The 19,795-nt window shown below is 41.0% G+C and overlaps 3 protein-coding genes across 4 annotated transcripts in view; 2 read left to right on the forward strand and 1 right to left on the reverse strand.

The window, feature by feature from the left end:
* The window catches only part of cbfa2t3 (CBFA2/RUNX1 partner transcriptional co-repressor 3), an 85,522-nt gene extending 72,625 nt beyond the window's left edge, over positions 1-12,897 (forward strand). Inside the window, exons 9-15 of one of the 2 annotated variants that reach the window (XM_077519464.1) lie at positions 506-591; positions 2,439-2,574; positions 2,650-2,718; positions 3,010-3,078; positions 3,960-4,013; positions 5,587-5,777; positions 7,345-12,897. In XM_077519464.1, the coding sequence (XP_077375590.1) occupies positions 506-591; positions 2,439-2,574; positions 2,650-2,718; positions 3,010-3,078; positions 3,960-4,013; positions 5,587-5,777; positions 7,345-7,722 (983 nt within the window). In that variant the 3' untranslated portion in view covers positions 7,723-12,897. Of the gene's footprint in view, positions 1-505; positions 592-2,438; positions 2,719-3,009; positions 3,079-3,959; positions 4,014-5,586; positions 5,778-7,344 lie in introns of both variants that reach the window. The other variant, XM_077519465.1, reaches the window with a different exon arrangement.
* A 1,357-nt stretch (positions 12,898-14,254) lies between these two features.
* Positions 14,255-18,238, forward strand: pabpn1l (PABPN1 like, cytoplasmic). The gene is made up of 6 exons (XM_077519466.1): positions 14,255-14,468; positions 15,623-15,767; positions 16,129-16,196; positions 16,299-16,405; positions 16,493-16,580; positions 17,615-18,238. The coding sequence occupies exons 1-6, from the start codon at positions 14,391-14,393 to the stop codon at positions 17,945-17,947; spliced, it is 819 nt and encodes a 272-aa protein (XP_077375592.1). The 5' UTR covers positions 14,255-14,390; the 3' UTR covers positions 17,948-18,238.
* A 27-nt stretch (positions 18,239-18,265) lies between these two features.
* trappc2l (trafficking protein particle complex subunit 2L) lies at positions 18,266-19,511 on the reverse strand. Its single transcript, XM_077519467.1, has 5 exons — positions 19,386-19,511; positions 18,996-19,168; positions 18,637-18,724; positions 18,478-18,557; positions 18,266-18,406 (listed from the first exon to the last, which is right to left on the reverse strand). The coding sequence occupies exons 1-5, from the start codon at positions 19,467-19,469 to the stop codon at positions 18,361-18,363; spliced, it is 471 nt and encodes a 156-aa protein (XP_077375593.1). The 5' UTR covers positions 19,470-19,511; the 3' UTR covers positions 18,266-18,360.
* Between the last annotated feature and the right edge of the window lie 284 nt (positions 19,512-19,795).

Raw genomic sequence — 19,795 nt, forward strand, 5'->3', positions numbered from 1 at the left:
CCTGCAAACACGTTTAAATGTATTTAAATACGCGATTATATTTTTTTAATTAATATTTGAAAGGATGTTTAACCACATTTGGCCTACTTTATACCAATATGTTCAAAAATTATGTAAGTAAACAGTGTTCATTGGTATTTTTTATGATTTATTCATCTATGCATGAATTCCGTTGACCATTTTTCCAAAATAGCACCGGGTATACCCATGGTGAATTATATATTATATAAATATAAAAAAAAATATTATAAATACTGTTGTTAAATACATTTATATGAATTTGAAAATACGGCTGAACTTATTAGCCATTCAAAAACGTTTACTTCCATTCACAGTTCCACGCTTCTGAAATGGACTTTTTCACCTCCAAATACGCTTTTAGATGTGTCTATTAGCATGCTAGATCAACGTTGTTAAGATGTTTACGAAATTCCCAGTGACTTTGACTATAGTTCAGTGTACGTACTGAAACTGTTCTTTTATGTGACCTGCCTTTCCTTCACAGCAGTGCACGGAGCCCGCCAAGAGGAAGTGATCGACCACCGTCTAACAGATCGAGAGTGGGCAGAAGAATGGAAGCACCTTGATAATGTAGGTTTCGGCGCGGTCGCCGTTTTTCACGTCAAACACAATGTGTATACAGTGTGACAACACTTAGCTTCAGGGAGGCATTATTGCACACATGGAGCAGACACATATACAGTACACACTCATGCAAAGAAATAGGGCCCCAGATGGAGCTCGGGACCCAGCAGAGAGCAGCTCCAGCTGGGCAGAGCAGCTGAGACAAGAGCTGCAGTCATGGAGAGAACCGGCCAGGCCTGGACCCCTGCCAAATTAGAAACACTTCGCTGAAATAAATATAGCTTACTGAGAGGGGAGGCGCGGGCGCAGAGCGACGAACGGCGGCGGGGATGGAGCAAGGGAACAACGGAGAAGACATTTGAATGTGGATCATATGAGGGAGTGAATGTCAAACATGTTAAGCTCATTTAGTGGTGCAGACAAGGGTGGCGACACTGGTAGCGTGCATGAAAGTGACACTGCAATGTGAGGGGAAAAAAAAGAGAACTAAAAGAAAATCTGTCGAGCTGGCAGCAAATCGAGCAGAAGGGTGGAAGAAATCGCTTCAACCTTTCATCTGTAGCCCAGCTGTTGCGTTATTATTGCAATGCTCTTACAAATTCAAATTTGCTAACTAGCACATGGCCAATAGCTGAGTGAAACTTGCAAATTGTTTTGTACCAGTAAATAGGGTACTAAACTGACTGTTACATTTACTGGAACTGAAAAATGGATGAAAATATATAGTTGATTCGTTTTTAACAGCTACAAGAGTTTCAACTATATTGAAGTCCTTCTCCAAGATGAAGGAGTTGGTGGGACTTCCCCCCCCCCATTTATGGTGACATTTGCTAGGTCATTGCTCACTGACATTATACAAAGAGGCCTGGCTCACAATCCCTGTTTGAGTTCATCCCACTTTTATTTGGACTGAGTCTGGATTCTGTGCACAGTAATACTGGAAGCTACTTCGGCTACTTCTTCAAACTGTTGAAACAACATTTAAGATGAGACTTTGCAAGTTGTGCTGTTCAGTGATTGTGAAATCTACATACCAACGCTTGAAATGTTTTTTTGGGTGTTTTTTTTTGTGGTTTTGTGGGTTAATCCCAGGTTCCTCAAGCAAGGATTTTATTAATCATGTCGAATGAACATGATGAAGATGACAGTTTAATTTAATCGTCTAGGGTGGTTCATTCTCCATTTGTGCTATTCAACGTGTGTTCATGTTGCGCAAAATGCAAATTGTGACTCGCAAACTTTAATGAGAAATCACTTATTCTAAGTAAATTTTACACAGAGAGTTTTGAGTACATTTTACCAGTTTATTTTATTTAAAAAATAAAAATAAAATGCTACGCAAAGGGTTGAGGAACAAACCCACAACCTTCAGGTTGGGAGACAAACAATCTACCACTTGAGCCATGCCGCTCCTGCAGTGTGTTAGTTGATGATGGTGTCAGGCAGAATCCTTGTACCTCCAAGTGGTTTGTGGTCTCATTTTGGGCTCACCAGCAATGCAGTATTGTAGCAAACAGCAAGGGTGGCATGGCTCAGGTGGTAGAATGGCTTTCTCAAGCTTGAAGGTCATGAGTTTGTTCCTCAACGCTCGTTACTTTAAATATATATATATATATATATATATATATTATTATTATTATTACTGGTAAAATATACTCAAACCACTTCTTATAAAATTTACTTAGAATTTGTGAGTGAAAAAAATTCATTGTTTTTTTTTCCCCAAGTGAATATTACTTTTTTTTTTTTACAGTGTTATACAGCATTTCAAAATAACACAAGACAAGGTGTTACTTTTCATAATGAATGTTTACCTACATTATATACTATATTCCAATTTGTGTTCCTATCAGCTCCTGAACTGTATCATGGATATGGTAGAAAAGACGCGCCGCTCTCTGACCGTGCTGCGACGCTGCCAGGAGGCGGATCGGGAGGAGATGAATCATTGGATACGGCGCTACAGCGACGTGGAGGAGATGAAAAAAGGTGGGAGCAACGGACAGCACTGCCTTCCTCCTCCTCTTCCTCCTACTCCTCATCACAACTCCTCCTCCAACACAGCTAGCAGCAGTGAGGCACTGCCCAAAGGAGCTTCTTCCGCTGCTGAAAGGCAGACAGGGAGACAGACAGGTAGACAAACACACACAGGGGATGTTTGGCACAGCAAAACACTTGTAGCAAGGTAGGGTCCATTTGAAGATGTTGGCAAGGGAGCCAGGGAGCGACTTTAACCATAGAAAGAAAGTTTAACTTCGCGCATAGTGTGAGGTCACCCTGATTCTTGGGCTGTTTTTCAACATGTCATACATAATGTGGGCAAAAGTAGGTTTCTGTTGTTGTTGGGTTTTTTTTTTTTTTTTTTTATATGTATGCTTAATGTGTGTGTGTGCGTTCTTGATTGGGTTTCTATGTGTGTTTCAGAGATCCACAGAGACTTTCTGCACAGACCTCCATCGGGATACCTGCCTGAGGAAATCTGGAGAAAAGCTGGTAAGAACCTCCACACCTCCTTCTCTCGATATCGGACCTCACGCTAACAATTGCCTTGCGATCAAAAACCGACACAATCATACATCTCACAATCATCCTTTTCCACTAGCCTATAGCCATCTGTTTCCACCAAACTGTCCATTGTTTAGTTTTACACTGTCAAAATAGCTTCCCTGTCCAATAAGAGCACAAAATATAACGTCTGGCTTTGTGTTGCATTTACTGTTTTACAACGGTGGTGTGACAATAAAACAAACGTGATGAAAATCTGAACTTAGCGCTGGGTGGAAACATGGCTCAAAACAGAAAGGGCAGAGGTCTTACAGTCACAGGATTGAAAGCCCTCTGTTAAATTCTGGCTAAATGCCCTCCATCTGTAACCACTATGAAAGGCCACTGCAGTTAAGCTGCAGTGAAAATGCAGTCACCTGGCCTGAGGCATGCCACAGCAGCACAGAACACACACTTGAAATGTGACTCTTTGGTCCAAATAAAATCTTGAGTTCAGACACACAACCTCCCACCCTTTTTTATGTTGTTGTTATTATTATTATTATTATTATTATTATTATTATTATTACTTTATTTTTATTTTTTATTTATATGTATTTTTATGTATTTAATGAATTGCAGATATGTGCATATCCAGAAATGAATTGCACATTCTTTTTTCTAGTACTGCATGTTCAATTATTAGACCCACCCCTTGAATCATTTGGCTCCACCCTTTTCCCACCCTTGTCAAAAAGATTTTCCTAGCAGTCATAATCCTTACATATAGATCCCATGGAACAAAGATGCTGCTGCTGTTGGCAAAATATCACACTGCATTTTCACCAGCAGAAAAAAAGCTATTTTAACTGCAGTTGTTTTTCATACAGGCACTACAAGCATCCCGCTTTCCCCAGCACTAAAGCACCTCCAAAACAAGCAGGGTGAGTAACATATCTCACTCACAGCATCTTCCCTTCAGTGTGTGTTTGTGTGCGAGTGTGCGAAGCCAGGTAGTCTGCCCCTCTCCCTTTTAATTAAAACCATGCACGCACTGTTTTCTCTGATCGAGTTCAGCTTGAGAGACTGCTGTGATTTTGGGACCCAAAAAAACAAAAAAACAAAAAAAAAATCTGGTCTGTGAAAAGACTTGGCAAATCCCTGTGGAATTATAACGCTAATATTGCTGCCCCTGTGTTTTTCATTAAGTGCTAATTGCCCTAGCATCTGCTATGTACTCTCCTTGATAAGAATTAATTAAATTTGCAAACTTATCTTGGTGGTGCATACATTAAGCCTGATAATTGAGCTTGAGATAATGTAGATAATGCTTGAGGGGAGAGAATAAAGAGGGGGGGGGATGAATGGAAATAGAAACAGGAGGAATCAAGTGGAGGATGACGGTAATGTTGGGATGAGGTATAACACTGAGACATGTCTGACTTAATGCGTTGATGTGAATGGCATCCAAGCCACATGCTAATAATTTTAGCATATGCAAACACATGTGCAAAAGAGTACAAGTGCGGAGAAGCAACTGCTTGTGGTTCTTACTGTAACTAAATCACCTTTGTGGATGGAATGGAAATAAAATGGGGAGCCTTTGTATGTGTCTGTCTTCCACAGATACTAACTACTAAAAAAGAAACAGGTCGGACAAATACCCGCAATAATGAATTCAGCTGTATAACGGAACGTATGGTGTTCCACAGAGCTCAATTCTGGGGCCTCTGCTGTTTTCATTGTATCTGCTGCCCCTGGATTCCATCTTGAGAAAACTGTGGTGGTGGTTGTTGTGTTGTTGTTGTTGTTGTTGTTGTTGAGTGATGGGAGTCAGCATCCTAACTTTGATGATTTGCAATTCCAAGTTGAGCAATTGTAGTCCAGCACAAGTAGCTATGTAGCAAAACTAAAGCGAAACTTAAAAACTTGAAAAGGCTACTCTCCCTCTTCATTTTATTTACCAGTATACCCAAACCTCAAACTGTTGCCTTAGAAGCATAGACTCATGCAAATGTTTTTGTCCAAGTATTGTCCCGTAACTGCCTCTTGTAAAAACACACCCTCCTCTTTGTTATTCAATATTTCCTGGAAGTGCACAAAACCCGACACAACAATCTACACCGTAGGAGCATTGTAGTGAAGACAAGCATACACAACACACTGGCGTTTATTCAGGTTGCTTAGTGCCTGAGGATTTGTTACTGAACCATCCAGATGACAGAAGGACAATCAGGCAGAAAGGGAATCCCATGATGGTGGCTGAAGAGCCAAGCTGGTGACAAAACTTTGGAGGCATCTGCTGTTCTCCGCTCTGAGTCCAGATTGTGTTGGAATTCATCACTGACTGTCTGGATGTTCCCCATTTCTGCCGTCAACTTTTAAATCTTGGATGGCGTGCATCTGTTAGCCAAGATACGACAAAAAAGCAGCTTAAAGAGCTTCAATAAATGATGGCGGAGCAGGCGGAGGCTCTAACGCGTCCCTTTCTCTCTCTCTTTTTTTTTTCCTTCTCAGAGGAAGCGGTGAACGAAGTAAAGCGACAGGCGATGTCGGAGCTGCAGAAGGCCGTGTCAGATGCCGAGAGGAAGGCTCATGAGATGATTTCAGCGGAACGCTCAAAAATGGAGAGGGCCCTGGCTGAGGCCAAGAGGCAAGCCTCCGAGGACGCACTAACGGTCATCAACCAGCAGGAGGACTCCAGTGAAGTGAGTATCACAGACAACACTACCTTCACCTTTGTTTGATGCTACTTTGCAGAATAGAATACAAATGTCCCAACTTACAAGTTTTTATTTTATTTTATTTTATTTTTTTATATATAAGATATGAGATGACGCTTGGTTGCTTTTGTTTGCTTTGTTGTGCGAGCCAAAATGTGATATTCGAAAAGGATTATTGTCTTTTATTAGATTTTTATAAATTGCAGAGCTATTTTTATTATTAAAACGCACCAAAAATGTTTTTGTTCAAAATAAATTACTTCATTTGATGAGCAACTTGGACCTGAGGCAATATAACAATGGCCAGTTGTTTTTCTTTTTTATATAGTCAACCATTTTTATTTCTTAAAATCACATATTTATTTTTTGTAGCAGCAAACATGTCTAGAAGCAAAGCCAAATTGATTTTAAGAACTTTTTAGAACATTTTTGTGGAGACCTCAAAAGTTCAAATCAAAACTCACGACTATTGTGAAAACAAACTGACGTACAACGTAAACGCAACTTTTTTCATTTCTAGTTCTGTATGATTTTTATTTTTTTGTCTCCAGACACTTACTAAATTACCTGCTATATTTCTGTTCAATTTGTTCTCCACTTTAACATGGTTTCAACCAGCTGTCTATGAAAAGTCACCCAAACACATCATTCCTGTGTTAAACGAGCTAGCCGTGTCAATCTTGGATTAGCCTAGCAAATAGCATGGATTCTCCATCTTTCCCCATCATCTTTTCGTGAGAACATTACTTGCCAGAAGCGTAGGTTAGTCTCCACCATGGAGGCAATGTCATGACCGAGTAGCGGCTCCGCAACGTGTTTAGCCGCAAAAGTAGCTAGCCAAATGTGTCTATTCATTGCTAGCTAGCTGGTGTGGCATAGAGAAGAAAGCTGAGCTTAGCATTTGCCTCGGCCACCTACTTTCTCTACATAGGTAACATGCGCGTGTCCGACTCCGCCCCAGTGAAGTTTTTGGGGACTGTCTCAGCTGTTTAGTCTCCGTTTTGATAAGGCTAAAATGCACATTTTTGCCTTGTAAACTGCAATGCAAAACCGCCTACTAAGTTATGAGTTTGGTCAAGACACTATACCTTTTTTTGTTGTTGTTATTTTTTATTCTTTGCCGTCTGACCTCATAAGCTTGAAGTGAGATCGATGCTGGCTCCCAATTTTCTGGACCGCTACATTATTACCACCAGCAGCTAACACCAGCATTTTATCAGCTTTTGACGTTCAGCTAACAGCTCTTGGCTCTTGGTTAGCAGCACCACCATGGTGCCATCATCGCTGCAGAAGCAGTCCAGTTGTTTGTATAATAATGGCAGACAGACGCAGATGGTAAGCGCAGGCTGCCAGACTGAGGCCATTCCAGAGCAGATGACCACCACCTGCTGGCGGCTCAAACCGGAGCAGACTTGAAATGAATCCACCATGTAAATAGATTTAGCAGGAAAGCCATAAATCAAGTTACAAACACACACATAACGGTGTCATGTCTTGGAGACAAAAAGAGACTTATTTTTATCAACCGTCTGTCTTCCCACTGTCTCACCAGAGCTGCTGGAACTGCGGGAGGAAAGCCAGCGAAACGTGCAGCGGCTGCAACACAGCTCGCTACTGCGGCTCCTTCTGCCAACACAAAGACTGGGAGAGGCACCACCATGTCTGTGGTCAGGGTCTGCAAGGGCTGCCAGGGGGCAGCAGTGTTCCTCTTGGCACGCCCTCTTCGTCCTCGGCGTCCAGCGCACCCCCCACTCACTCGGAGAGCACCCCTCCGGGTCCGCTGTCGCTGGCGGGCCAGAGCGGAATTGCGGCGGGGGCGGGCAGTGGCAGCGGCAGCATGTCGGCCAGCCCCAAGGAGAGCAGTTCGAGTAGTGCCTCTCGCTCCACCACTCCAGCCACACCCGCGCTACTTGATGCCACATCTCGCTGACGTGGGATCCCGTCCCCTGTTGTGATAGATCCGCACAAAACCAAACTGAGGAACCTTCATCTCACAGTGACCCCTTTCCTCCTCCAACAATTTAGCCCTTGTTCCTTTTTAAGTTCTGATAGCTTAAATCGGTCTTTTACAACCATGACTACAAATATTCTGGCCTCGTTAGGGTGACCAGATTTTCTAAATTTAAAAACCCGGGACACTACAATTTTGCTGAAAATCAAATATACAGTAAATTCACATTTAATTGCGAGTCAATCTGGTAACCAGTGGTTGTGCTAATGCTAAAATCTATTTTGGTTGACAGTTCAACAGCGCTAAACAAGCAATGCACTCACCCTTATCCAACCTTTTTTGCTCGGTCCCAGCAGCCGGTCCCTCATTGTAACGCTGGAAATAATAAGCTGCCAGAAAAGCTCAGTGCACCGGCAACCACAGCACTCGGCTAGTTGGACTACATTTCCCATGATTCGTAGACATGAAAGCAGGAAGTAGTTTGATTTCAGGTATGACAAATACAGTACACCGCTGCTGACAAGAACAAGAACGCAAATGTGAATGTGCACGTAAATTGGAAGGAATTTAACAGTTAAATTAATTTGTAATTGGTGCATCTTACAAATCGCTATGACAACCGTGTGATTGACATACACAAGACCCAAACAATTGGCTTCCTGACTGGAGTAATAAAAAAGATAAAAGGGATGCTGGGATGGGACCTGCATAATAGTGAGACAAAACAATGGGGCTGATGAAATCCGCTGGGACATGGGACACAAGTCTCAAAACCGAGACTCCCGGATTCTGGTCACCCTAGGCTTATAGTGAAACTGTTGAAAAGCACAATGAGTGACAGTAACATATCATAATGTTTGCTGAGAACCTGGAGACTTGATTAAGATGTGCTCGCAAGGACTGACATGGGGGATAACAAGATCAATTAGCACTTCAATTTCCTAATAATTTTGCCCCAATGATAGCACTCAGACCTGTTATATGCACTAACAGTACTGATCTTCTCTAGTCTCCAAATGCTAACAATATAAGGATAATAAACTTTTTTTCCCCCCCAAATACAATGAGCTAAGGGGGAAACAAGTGATGCCATTCCTCAGAAACACAATTTAGTATTTATGAAACATTTCTTTCTGGCTTTAACGGAATACAAAGAACAGTCCAAATATTCTAAATAAGAGAAGAAGAAAAAAAGTGATGATACTGACATTGATAACCATCGTAATGACATGAAGTTTTAAACTGCTAACTACCTTGCTAGCGAGCCAAGAAAAATCTACGCCGGACTCACCTCTCGAAAACCATTGTGAACCCAAATGAATTCAAAGATGAAAAACAACCTGATCCAAACCTTTGTATTACACTGCCAAAGTGAGTAAGCGATAAAGCGAAGCACTCATAACCAAACGGAAAGCAACATCACCTCCTCAGCAGATAAGGCAGCCCATGAGAGAACGAGAGAGCGCGAGAGTCAGGCTCTGCTGCGTAAGCTGCCTTCTGCACTGTGGACAAGACTTCAGCAATCCTTCAGTGATGGCCCAGACTCGTGAACATATGGACAACGCTGTGAACGATTTTGGCGAAATGGACCGAGGCCTCACCCACAATGAGATTTGTTTGAGAGCGGGAAGCAAATTTTAAAAAAGAAAAAAAAAAAAGAGGGAACGGAAAAAGCTACGCAGACTCAACGGATATGACGTTACATACACAACAATGTAGCTACCAAAAACCTCAAGCCTGGACGAGCAATTGCATCCAGCAAAACACATGCAAGCATTGTATGTGTATGTTTTTGTTTTTGTTTTTTAATCTCCAACGGTGAGGTGATATTTACCTTTACATTCACACACCTTTTCCAAAGCGCGATGAACAGAGCCAAGAGAAGGGCGGTGCAGACTCTCCTCTTTTTCTACCTCCCTTCATCCCACATCCCGACACTTTGGCCTGACTACTTGACTTGAGTCTGCCAACCCCCACCCAGCCTGCGTCGGAATTAACATCAGAGCAGGACAACACGGGAAAAGGGATCAAACCTGCTTGTAGATATTGTTCCTCTTTACATTTTTCAGTAGTCTATTGTCGCTCACCTGCACATGACCTTGTGTATATCCACAAATTGACCCTTTTTGTTGTTGTTTTCTTTGATTACCTTTCATTTTCCTCATCCTGGAGACTGAGCAGTGGGATCCGGGCAAGGACGCTCAACTATGAGAGGAAGGCCCACAATGTACTCATCTTTTGATTTGTTGTATCTATATTAATGAGATGAAACCCCTCTTGTAGAATATTTTGTATTGCTCGCATTGTAAGACAGTGAGAGGACGGAGGTGCAATATGAAGAGAATTCAGCTACTGAATGGAACCTCAGCAACTGCCCATAGGGTGTCATATAATATAGATACATATAAATATATTTAAAGTAACATCAGTAACTTAATGTGAATGTACATAGTATTTAAAGAGGTCCAAAAATGTGTTTGCCAAATAACAGAAACCTTTAAAGTTTAATGTCCAGAATATGATTTTCTCACAGTACATTTGTTTCTCCAATGTATCAATTGCTCTTTCTTTCTTTCTTTCTTTCTTTCTTTCTTTCTTTCTTTCTTTCTTTCTTTCTTTCTTTCTTTCTTTCTTTCTTTCTTTCTTTCTTTCTTTCTTTCTTTCTTTCTTTCGTTTGTTTGTTTGTTTTTTTAATAGATAATTCAAACACTTTTCTTCAGTGGAGTAGATGTAGGGGAAAGTACATTCTGACAGATCAAGTGTGCATGAACTGCATGACTTCCAGGAATACATGAATTAGGCTTTAATCAACTAACTGAAGAGAAATCTATCACCTTGTCAAGAGACGTAATCATCGTTAATTCTTTTAAAATATGAGTGAATATTTTCAGTGTACCGCCAGGAGGAGTCTCAATTCATATAGTTCATGCCAAATTAGTTCCGTTTCTTGTTTCAAATGAGTCCTGTGAAATACTACCGCTCATTTAGAATAGTTCCTCTGTGACCGTTTCTCTTCATCACTGTTTCCATATGTGTGTTACCTCCAGTTGCAGTAAAACCTTTCAAGGTAGAATTGGACAGTTAGCCAGTATTCAGATGACGTAAAGTCAACATCAGAGGTTAATTTCACTCCCTTGTTTTTAGACTAAGTTATTGATCATTGAAAAAAAATTGAGTACGAAAGCGGTGTCAGACTTGAGGATCTTATCGCCTTTTTCCACACAGTGCTTGAGCATTCCCTTGGTTGATTATCAGCCTTGGGCTTGTACCGAGTGGAAAAGGGCCATGTGGCCACATTCAAGCAAATTTGGTTCTCATAAACACTTTAAAACTCCCAACATATGGCCACAGTGAATGATGACATTATTTAAAGATGATCTGGTGCTTACGGTGCAAATAAGCTGCAAGCTTGTGCTGCATCTCTGTGTAGCATTTTTTTTTTTTTTTGTATTTGCGACAGAACGGCCTCTTTGATGCGGTGTTGACTTTTGCGACGCCCGAGCACTCTTCACTCGCTACCTCCTGAGACCATACAGCTAATCACCAGGAGAGCTTAACCTGGACTTTGAAAAGATGGGCCGAGTGCAGACACAGAAGCACGGATTCACACTTGTGAATCCATGACCCATTTGGGTTTTGAAAGGCCTTGCCGCCGTAACTGCGTCCATCGGACCGATCCGTCGGTGAAACAACAACCAAACATATCACTGAACACATCATTGACCATGACAAGCCATTTGTCATCCAAAACCAATAAAAGCGCAGACCAAAGTACTCCTGCATTGCTTTGACCTATTGTCGTGATGCCAAACCAGGATAGGATACGGTTAAAGCTTCGCTACAGTTAACCAAAGTGTCTGAGATGCAAACAGTCAGAGAATCGGACAGTTGAGCTTTAAACGTTCAATGGGCATTCGAAATTAGGTTTCTATGACATATAGAAGCATCTCCTTTGGAAAGCTGTCTGTTTGTATAATCTAGCAGTTACAAAGCCTTGCAGAGATGAAATTAATGAATGGTGAGCATGTGTTCCAGTGTGAATAGAGTGTGGTTTTATAAACTTATCCTTTTCCCCCTACATCTTTGTACTTGAAACCCTCCAAGCTTTAATAAAAGACCCCAGGCAGACGACTGACAGAGATTCACAATGTGTAGCGACAGTATATGTGTTAACGTGGTGTAGTTTGTAAACAATATCAGCATAAAAAGAGCATTACGGTGGCAACTCCTTTCAAACGCTGTTAGCGCGTGTGCGCGCGTCTGTACTATTGACGCCCTCCCAGAAACAAACCAAACCGAGCAGACCACTTAGAAATGACCAAAATACAACCAAAAGCTATTTGCTTCCATTGTATGTTTTTGTTTGAGCATTAATAGAGAGTTTAGGAGGTGGACGTGGGGTGTGAAGCGTACATTCACGCAAAGCAAGCAGACCTGAAGCGTAGCTTAACTGTACTTTGTTGTGACAAGATGTTCACGGGGGGGTGTCCGATACATTGTGTCAAACAAATGAGATTTGTCATATTCTTTTCTCTGCACTCTGTGAAATGAAATGGGCTCTGCTGTTGTGAATACCTTTAAAGGCTCCCCACTTTATAACGCATGTTTAGAAACGGCACATTTTAGCAGGTTGCCAAACGGAGCATCCTATACCAGTAACAGTAACCAATGACGTGTCAAGGTTCATCTGAAGTGACACAGGCACTGCTGAATAGCCAGAGGTGAAAGCTAATGCGCTACAAGTCTGACACAGCACTTGCATACTCCCCCCCAAAATGTCATGGCTCAGGATGGTCCCGTTTTTACCTTTACATAAAATGAAAATGAGTGTCAGAACAGCATTCTATACTGTATTGTGCAATACACTATGACATGAGAAAAAAAACAACAGCATTTTTCTGTAGGAAAGGTCGACTGAAAATCTTTGTTTTATTTCTCTCTTTTCAAGTTCCTGTTGCCGTTTTTAGATGAAGTAAACTGTGCCAGAGGAATTAAATTCTGATTTGTATTTATTTCTTGCATGCTTTCCTCCCTGTTGCTAATACCGCTCTTTAACTGTTCGCTCTGTTGGATGTGTGACGCTGTAAAACATTCTAATTCAGGTTATTGTCTGTGTTGAACAATGTAACTGTGTAATTAAAATATGAAATGAAAGCCGTACATGCTGCATTTTTTTGCACTAAAACAATATTTATCACTTTAATTGCGGATAGGTTCTGCCCTGAACCCTTTGGAACCTTTTCAATCAATTATAATTGAAAGTACACCAACACAACACCATGTCTCCCATGTGGGTTGCCCAAACCATGTTCCCATGAAATTGATATTGACAGTTAAGAGTTATAACACAAATTGAATACTCTTTTATATTTAATCACACCCATTACACCCAGACTGTGTGACAAATTGTGCACAAAATTAAAAATCATAACAATATACAATGGCAATAGGCCAATGGCAAGTATAGCTTTTGTCACCATGACAACTAGGGGCAGCACAAAGCTAGGATGGATAATATTTTCCCTTATAGTGGCAGCACTTCATTACCAAGAATGACCTTATTAATTCGTGTGTGGATCTGTGTATGTGGTGCATACAGCGGACACATCACCAAACAAATTCACCCTAGCTGCATCGACAACTACACTGTAAAGTATGTGCCACATATCAGAAGCTAAGCAGTGAATTCAACAAAACAAAACTCAGTGCAGCTCTGCTTACCTTTAAGCTTCAACATCAGAGATGATTAGGTGTGTTGCGGAAAATTGGTTAATTTCAACTGAATTGGTCCAAAACGATTTACTTACTAAAAAATAATGCATCATTGTTCATTTTCTTAGGGGGGCACTGTGTGATGCAAGGGTGGACATGTGTGAGCTCAGGATTTTTTATTTTTTTTGCCAGACTCCAATAAAGTGTAAATGCACATCCACTATAGTAGATGGCAGTGGTGCTTTCATTGATAGAGAGTGAACAATTTTATAGAAAAATGACACTATTTATAATCACAGTTGAGAGGGAGGCTAACAAAAAATAGAGAAGCATTCAGCAAAAAAAAAAAAAAATGTCCATAAATGATCACGATGAAATCGCAAAACAATAAAAAAGCAAAAGCATCCCAAGAACGATCATACATATGAAACAAAGAACTTTGTCTTTTCTCTGAAATATTAATTAAGGATTATCATTATTTTTGCTAATGCCAGGCAGGCTAGTAATAGCTCATTCATTCATGTATTTATTCATTCATTGTTTTCATTCGTTTATTTTTTACTAATTCAACTCTTTTCATAAGGTTTTTTTGTTTTTGTTTTTGTTTTTTGGATAATGCATTTATTGACATAATTCCATTACAGCTCATTATTAATTCATGGCGTATATCCTGCTGGGGTTAAAGGTTAACTGCGGAGGGGGGCATACTAACTTCTAGACCTCCAGTTCACAAAATTGTCGGACCTGGCCAGTGGACGTGGCACACGACAACGCTGTCAATCAATACGACACAAGACGTGCACGCGCACAGCTGACGCTCGTTAAGTTCACGACGTCACGCGCGTTCTCAAGGTCTACTTCCGGGGTGAGCTAATTTTCGCGTCGCGTGCTAGCAGGCTGCGGTGAGACCTGGCTACAGAAGCCATGTTGAAACAATGAGCATGGCGGGCAATCATCTGGAATACGCCTATCTGCAGGGACAGTCCATCGGGGAGCATCTCGGCGAGGACCCGGTGAGTGTTTCTTCGTTATCGGCGAGAAAAAGAGCTGCCGCTGCTGCGGTGGAAGAACGGACGTTAGCAGCGGTGGAAGAATGGCGCACACAGGAACATGTACCCGTTTCAACATCCTGGCTTTAATGCATCAGATCATAGATGTAGATATAATATTCCTCTGATGTATTTACATGGAGGCGAAAAACTAGATACTGTTGTTGTAAAAATGAAAGGCTTAGACCGTTTCTTACATGTGGTTGGTTAGTTCGATTTAAAGGCGAACTAAAGCAAGCATTTTGAAGGGAATAATTCACATTAGCCAATTTGGTTCATCTGCACAATCTAATTACAACTAGACAAGATGAACACAAACTGCAAGTTTTATTCCGTAGACGGAAGACCACATTTCACATTTGGATCAGCACCGAACTAGAACATTAGTGTTTCTCAACCTATCTAGCCTAGGCACATATTTTACATAAGGAAAATGTCACTGGACCACCTAACAAATGTAATCTAATTACAGTACTCTATACTGAAGCTTTTGTGTGTGTGTATGTGTGGTTTAGACTACACTATATAGTGAGCCCATATTAATAAAATGTAATAATAGTTTTATCCGTCCTATTTTAAACACATTTGAACTTAAAACATTTTGTTTTTGCTGCAAGCTAGTTACAAAAAATGTTTTATCCAAAGTACAAACCATATAATTTCATCTAACAAGTCTGCTAGCATAATGCTAACATAATATGAAAAGCCATAGATGAGCTGACAGGAATTGGCATATATATTAACACGCACTTGTAAACTTTCTGCTCTTTGGAAGCAATTGATATCAAAATGGAAAAATGTGGTTTTGTGGAGAGGAAAAAAGGTACGACTTACCTTCATCTGCAATTGGTGACCCGGGCGTGATTTGTTCAGATTTACCAATTATGCACATGTGGTAAACATGGCCCCAAACATGTTTTATGGAGACGGGCATGTAGGTTTTGTGTAATTCCGGAAGAAACGGCTTATTTGTAAAAGAATATCCACCTTGGTGATCTGTCAACTGTTTAATCATCGTTTATTATTGTGGTTGCAATCTGCATTGGTGTAGTATTCCACTGTGTCACGGTGGTAGTTCCTAATAAACCTCACTGATTGGTTTATTTGTGTACAAACAGGAGCTGGCAGCCATCAAGGCCCGAGTTCAGGAGCTGGAGATGGAAGAAGAGACTGAAAGAATGAAGGAGGAGGGAGTCATAGAAGATGAGGATGACAGGTGTGACGGTGAGGAGATGCAGCTGCTGACCAGCAGCCCCCGGCCTGGTGAGACGACCCGCAATTTGATGTTTGGAAGCAGTAAAAACAGATTGTGTGAAGTTCAACATTGTATTTTAGCCAGGTGAGCTAGCCGTGTCACCATGTGGCTAACACCTGCGGCACTTATTGTGCCTCATCGCTGCCCAATGAGATGGAGCGGAAGGCACTCTGGTTTTTTTGTTTTTGTTTTTTTTTGCTTGGGCTATTTTCTGCTTCTCTGCCTCTCCTCACTCACTAGCTGCCCCATCTTCTATTGACTCCTAGATGGAAAGAGAACCACTTATTTATTTTCATTTTTTGGCAGGCATGAAGCGCTTTAATTAAGCTCAGGTGATGTAATTTGTCAACCATTTTTGTCTTACCACAGGCACGTTCTACCACATGACACCCGAGGAGAGGATAGATGCAGACAACAGGTCCATCTATGTAGGAAATGTAAGACATTTATAATACTATTTTTTTTTTTCATTTTTTTAATCCCAATACCTTTTGCCCACACTAGCTTGATAACAGCATGCACTCTGGTTCAAATCCCAGGTGGACTACGGAGCTACTGCAGATGAGTTGGAGATCCATTTCAACGGTTGCGGTCCTGTCAATCGTGTCACCATCCTCTGTGACAGGTTCTCGGGTCACCCCAAAGGGTCAGTTTAATGTCAACAATGTGTTCCAGAACATGTCTGCCAAGAAAACTTTTTTTTTTCTTCATTTTGTATCTTGCCGTTTTCCAGCTTTGCTTACATCGAGTTCTATGATCGCAACTCTGTGCAGAGTGCTATAGCCTTGCACGAGACTTTGTTCCGAGGAAGAGTTCTCAAGGTGAGACTGACGTTCACTACTCCATAAGGATGGAAGTACTGTATTTATTATGTTCTATGTAGCCCCACTAGTTTAAACACTGTATTCTGATCACTTGAACTAAGCTGTGATTGGTTGTAACCTGAGCAACTGTGATGTTTAAGTCGGCAAAATGGCCACCCTGAGATGACTTGAAAACATGTTGATTTTCCTGCTTAGTTCATATCAACCCCAAAATTGCCTTTACAATGGTGGTGGTTGTAAACCCACCAGTCTAAACATGCAATCTGATCAAAGGGGAAGTCGGGCCTATTTTTTTATTTATTTTTTTAAACAATAATGTTCTATGCAGCACCACTAGTCTAAATATGGTATTCTCTTTTAATATAGTGCGTAGAATAAGTTATGAAGCAAAATCCAGCTGCTCAGGTAACAACCAATTGCGGCGCAACTTCAGAAAACAGGTGAGCCATGATTGGCCTGAGCACTGAGCAACTCTGTCATCTTCAGGCGACAGCAAGTGACAAAATGGCCACCTCTTAAGATGGATAAAAACGGCAGGATTTTGCCTCATAACTCATATTTAGACTAGTGAGGTCACATAACATTGTCAAATGTTTAAGGTTGACTTTCACTTTAATAATATCTTTATGGAATGTAAAATCCACCCGCCATTTTGCCACTTGATGTCAACTGGAAATGTCATCAGTTGCTCAGGTAGCGACTAATCACGGTTCACTTGTTTTCTGGGTTTGGTCATGTGACGTTTGCAAGCTGAGCCGTGATTGGTCATTACCTGGGCCCTGAACAAGTGTGAGTTATTTAAAAGTAACAAAATGGCCGCCCCTTGATATGGATTGCATAGGTTCAATTTTAACACAAGGGAGTAAAAGGTGTAATTTAAAAATTGGGAGCATTTAATCGTGACATAACTATCATTACAACTGTATACAATCAAAGTACAATTGTTTACACGAAGTTTGTCTTTACACATAAAGGAGCATTTGATGACTGGAGCTGAAGACAAACTTTACGGTCTTCTTTTGACATTCCAGGTGTTGCCGAAAAGGACCAACATGCCTGGCATCAGCACCACTGACAGGGGAGGCCACAGAGGTGGCCACTCAAGAGGCAGAGGGCGAGGCTTCCAGGCCTCCAGGGGCCAGCATGGCTCCCGAGGCAGGTTTCGCTACCAGTCCACCAGACCGCAGCACCAGAACAACCCCCACCCTTACTATGGAGGCCCCCCGGCGGGTAAGAGACAGTGGGGCCACGTGGATTATCACGAACAGACGTCCAAACGCTACCCTTGTCTTCTCCTCATTACCCCACCTTCAGAGGAAATGGGAGCCGGGGCCAGCGGACAGCACTACCCCCAACAGCGCTAGAAACTAGTTTCCCTGCTGCTTGTGTACAAAGTTGGGTGTCTGAACTGATTTTAAAGGGTGTTACCGAGCTCACTGGTTTGTCTGCATCAGTCCTCCAAATAGATCATTTTAAGCTTTTTGTGTAAATGCATGATGGGGGTGACCAGCCCGTATTCATGCAGTCGTCGTCTTCTTCCATTTTTACGGACTAATGCAAATGTATTGTTTTGTGCTTGCTCTGTATGAATCTTCCTCTGTTTAACTTATACATCCTTTGCTTTATGTGAACAAATAAAATGATCTAATGCTTCATTTGTATTAAAATGATGCATGTACACGTGCAGCAGCAACATTTTTATTTACACATGCATTTAAACAAGGCAATTCAAAGTCGCGTAAAGCAGAGTATTGTACATTGGAGGCTGTGGAGGACATCAAGCACTTGGAGCCATCATTCCAGAGACGATTTCATCAAATGCCCTGAAAGAAAACAAGGTCAACCATTAAATGTGATTATAGAAAAATGACAATACTGAACACAAATTGCTCACTTTGACTGAATGGGGTTTCCTGGAGTATGGAACGGGTTACACATTACGTCAGTGAATGAGTTGTGCAGTTTTCTGAACATCTGTAGGAGCATTTTATTGAAAATGAAAGTTTAACTTAAGAAAATGTAGAATTATACATTCAATAGTAATTAAACTTACACTTCTGATTTCGTTGTCACGCAACGATGTATTGGATGAGTCTACAACAATAACAAATTTAACCTTGGAGTTTGTTACGTAGCCATATCTAGTAAGATAGTCAAGGATGAATACTTAGGAAATCTTGCTCATTCGCCACAATGCTATCACCATATTGTTCATTCAGCAAGCTACAGATCCAATCCAAGAGCTGCATTGAAAATGCTATTCCAAATATGACAGTTTTATCTTTTCAATGGTGGGATGAGACACTTTCTACTGAGTATCATTAGATAATGCATGTGCACATTACATTATTGTATTTTTTTAGGTTGGAGCCCACATTTTGAAAACAATGTAGTTCTTTGCAAAGAGGATACACTTTGTAGTCTTCTGTCGGATATAGAAGACCCAGGTAGAGCTCTCTTTGGTCCCCCAATGACTTCCCCGCAGCAGAAATCTTCTCCTCCACCACATCCAACGAGGTGTGTACGGTGTAGTGAAATTTTAGCTCATTTTGAGTCGGAACGCTGCGGATATACAGCGGGTAGTTCTGAGGGAACATAAAGACAACCACAACACTGTCATAATGCAAACACTAACAATACAGGAAGCATATTTTGACAGCAACTATTTTTGAAGCACTGCTGACATTGAATTGATCCTTACACTCCCACTCGGGATTATCCATGCACAAGAGAATTAACATTTGTTAATATATGCCTACAACACATATACTGATGTTTTGCAGCTAGAAAAAGGAACAATACCTCTTTTGCTATGACAGCAATACACACCGCCATTTTAGTTTCCTTCCTGTGTGCTGGCTGAGTGATCACGTGACAATGTGGCATTCGCTGACTATAGGAAATGTAGGTATCACAAAAAGAACGTCGAGCACACATTCAAGGTAAAAATGTTATCTAAACATAACATTCGCGCCGTATGTACAAAGTATTTATTTTATTTCTGACAAAAAAATAATTACGGTAAACAAAAAAAACAAAAAATTGCAACTTAGTGGTACATGAGCAAGGTCTGTGTACCCATAAGTGTCAAATTAATTATTTGTAGTTTAACGAAAAACGACTACGTTTTTCTTAACTATTGTTATATTTATTATTATTAATTAAACTAATTTAAAATGACCACGTAAACTATTGTGTTTTAATGCATCTGC

The sequence above is a fragment of the Festucalex cinctus genome, chromosome 4 (genome assembly GCF_051991245.1).
Source record: "Festucalex cinctus isolate MCC-2025b chromosome 4, RoL_Fcin_1.0, whole genome shotgun sequence".
Classification (NCBI taxonomy): Eukaryota; Metazoa; Chordata; class Actinopteri; order Syngnathiformes; family Syngnathidae; genus Festucalex; species Festucalex cinctus.

Bases quoted from the DNA above. Each gene is read 5' to 3' on its own strand.
- pabpn1l (XM_077519466.1), top strand. From the start codon at position 14,391: ATGAGCATGGCGGGCAATCATCTGGAATACGCCTATCTGCAGGGACAG. The intron at 16,406-16,492 runs GTCAGTTTAATG...GCCGTTTTCCAG, and splicing joins TTCTCGGGTCACCCCAAAGG to CTTTGCTTACATCGAGTTCT. The intron at 16,581-17,614 runs GTGAGACTGACG...TTGACATTCCAG, and splicing joins TCCGAGGAAGAGTTCTCAAG to GTGTTGCCGAAAAGGACCAA.
- trappc2l (XM_077519467.1), bottom strand. From the start codon at position 19,469: ATGCCACATTGTCACGTGATCACTCAGCCAGCACACAGGAAGGAAACT. The intron at 18,558-18,636 runs GTAAGTTTAATT...ATGCTCCTACAG, and splicing joins GTGACAACGAAATCAGAAGT to ATGTTCAGAAAACTGCACAA. The intron at 18,407-18,477 runs GTGAGCAATTTG...GTTTTCTTTCAG, and splicing joins GGAAACCCCATTCAGTCAAA to GGCATTTGATGAAATCGTCT.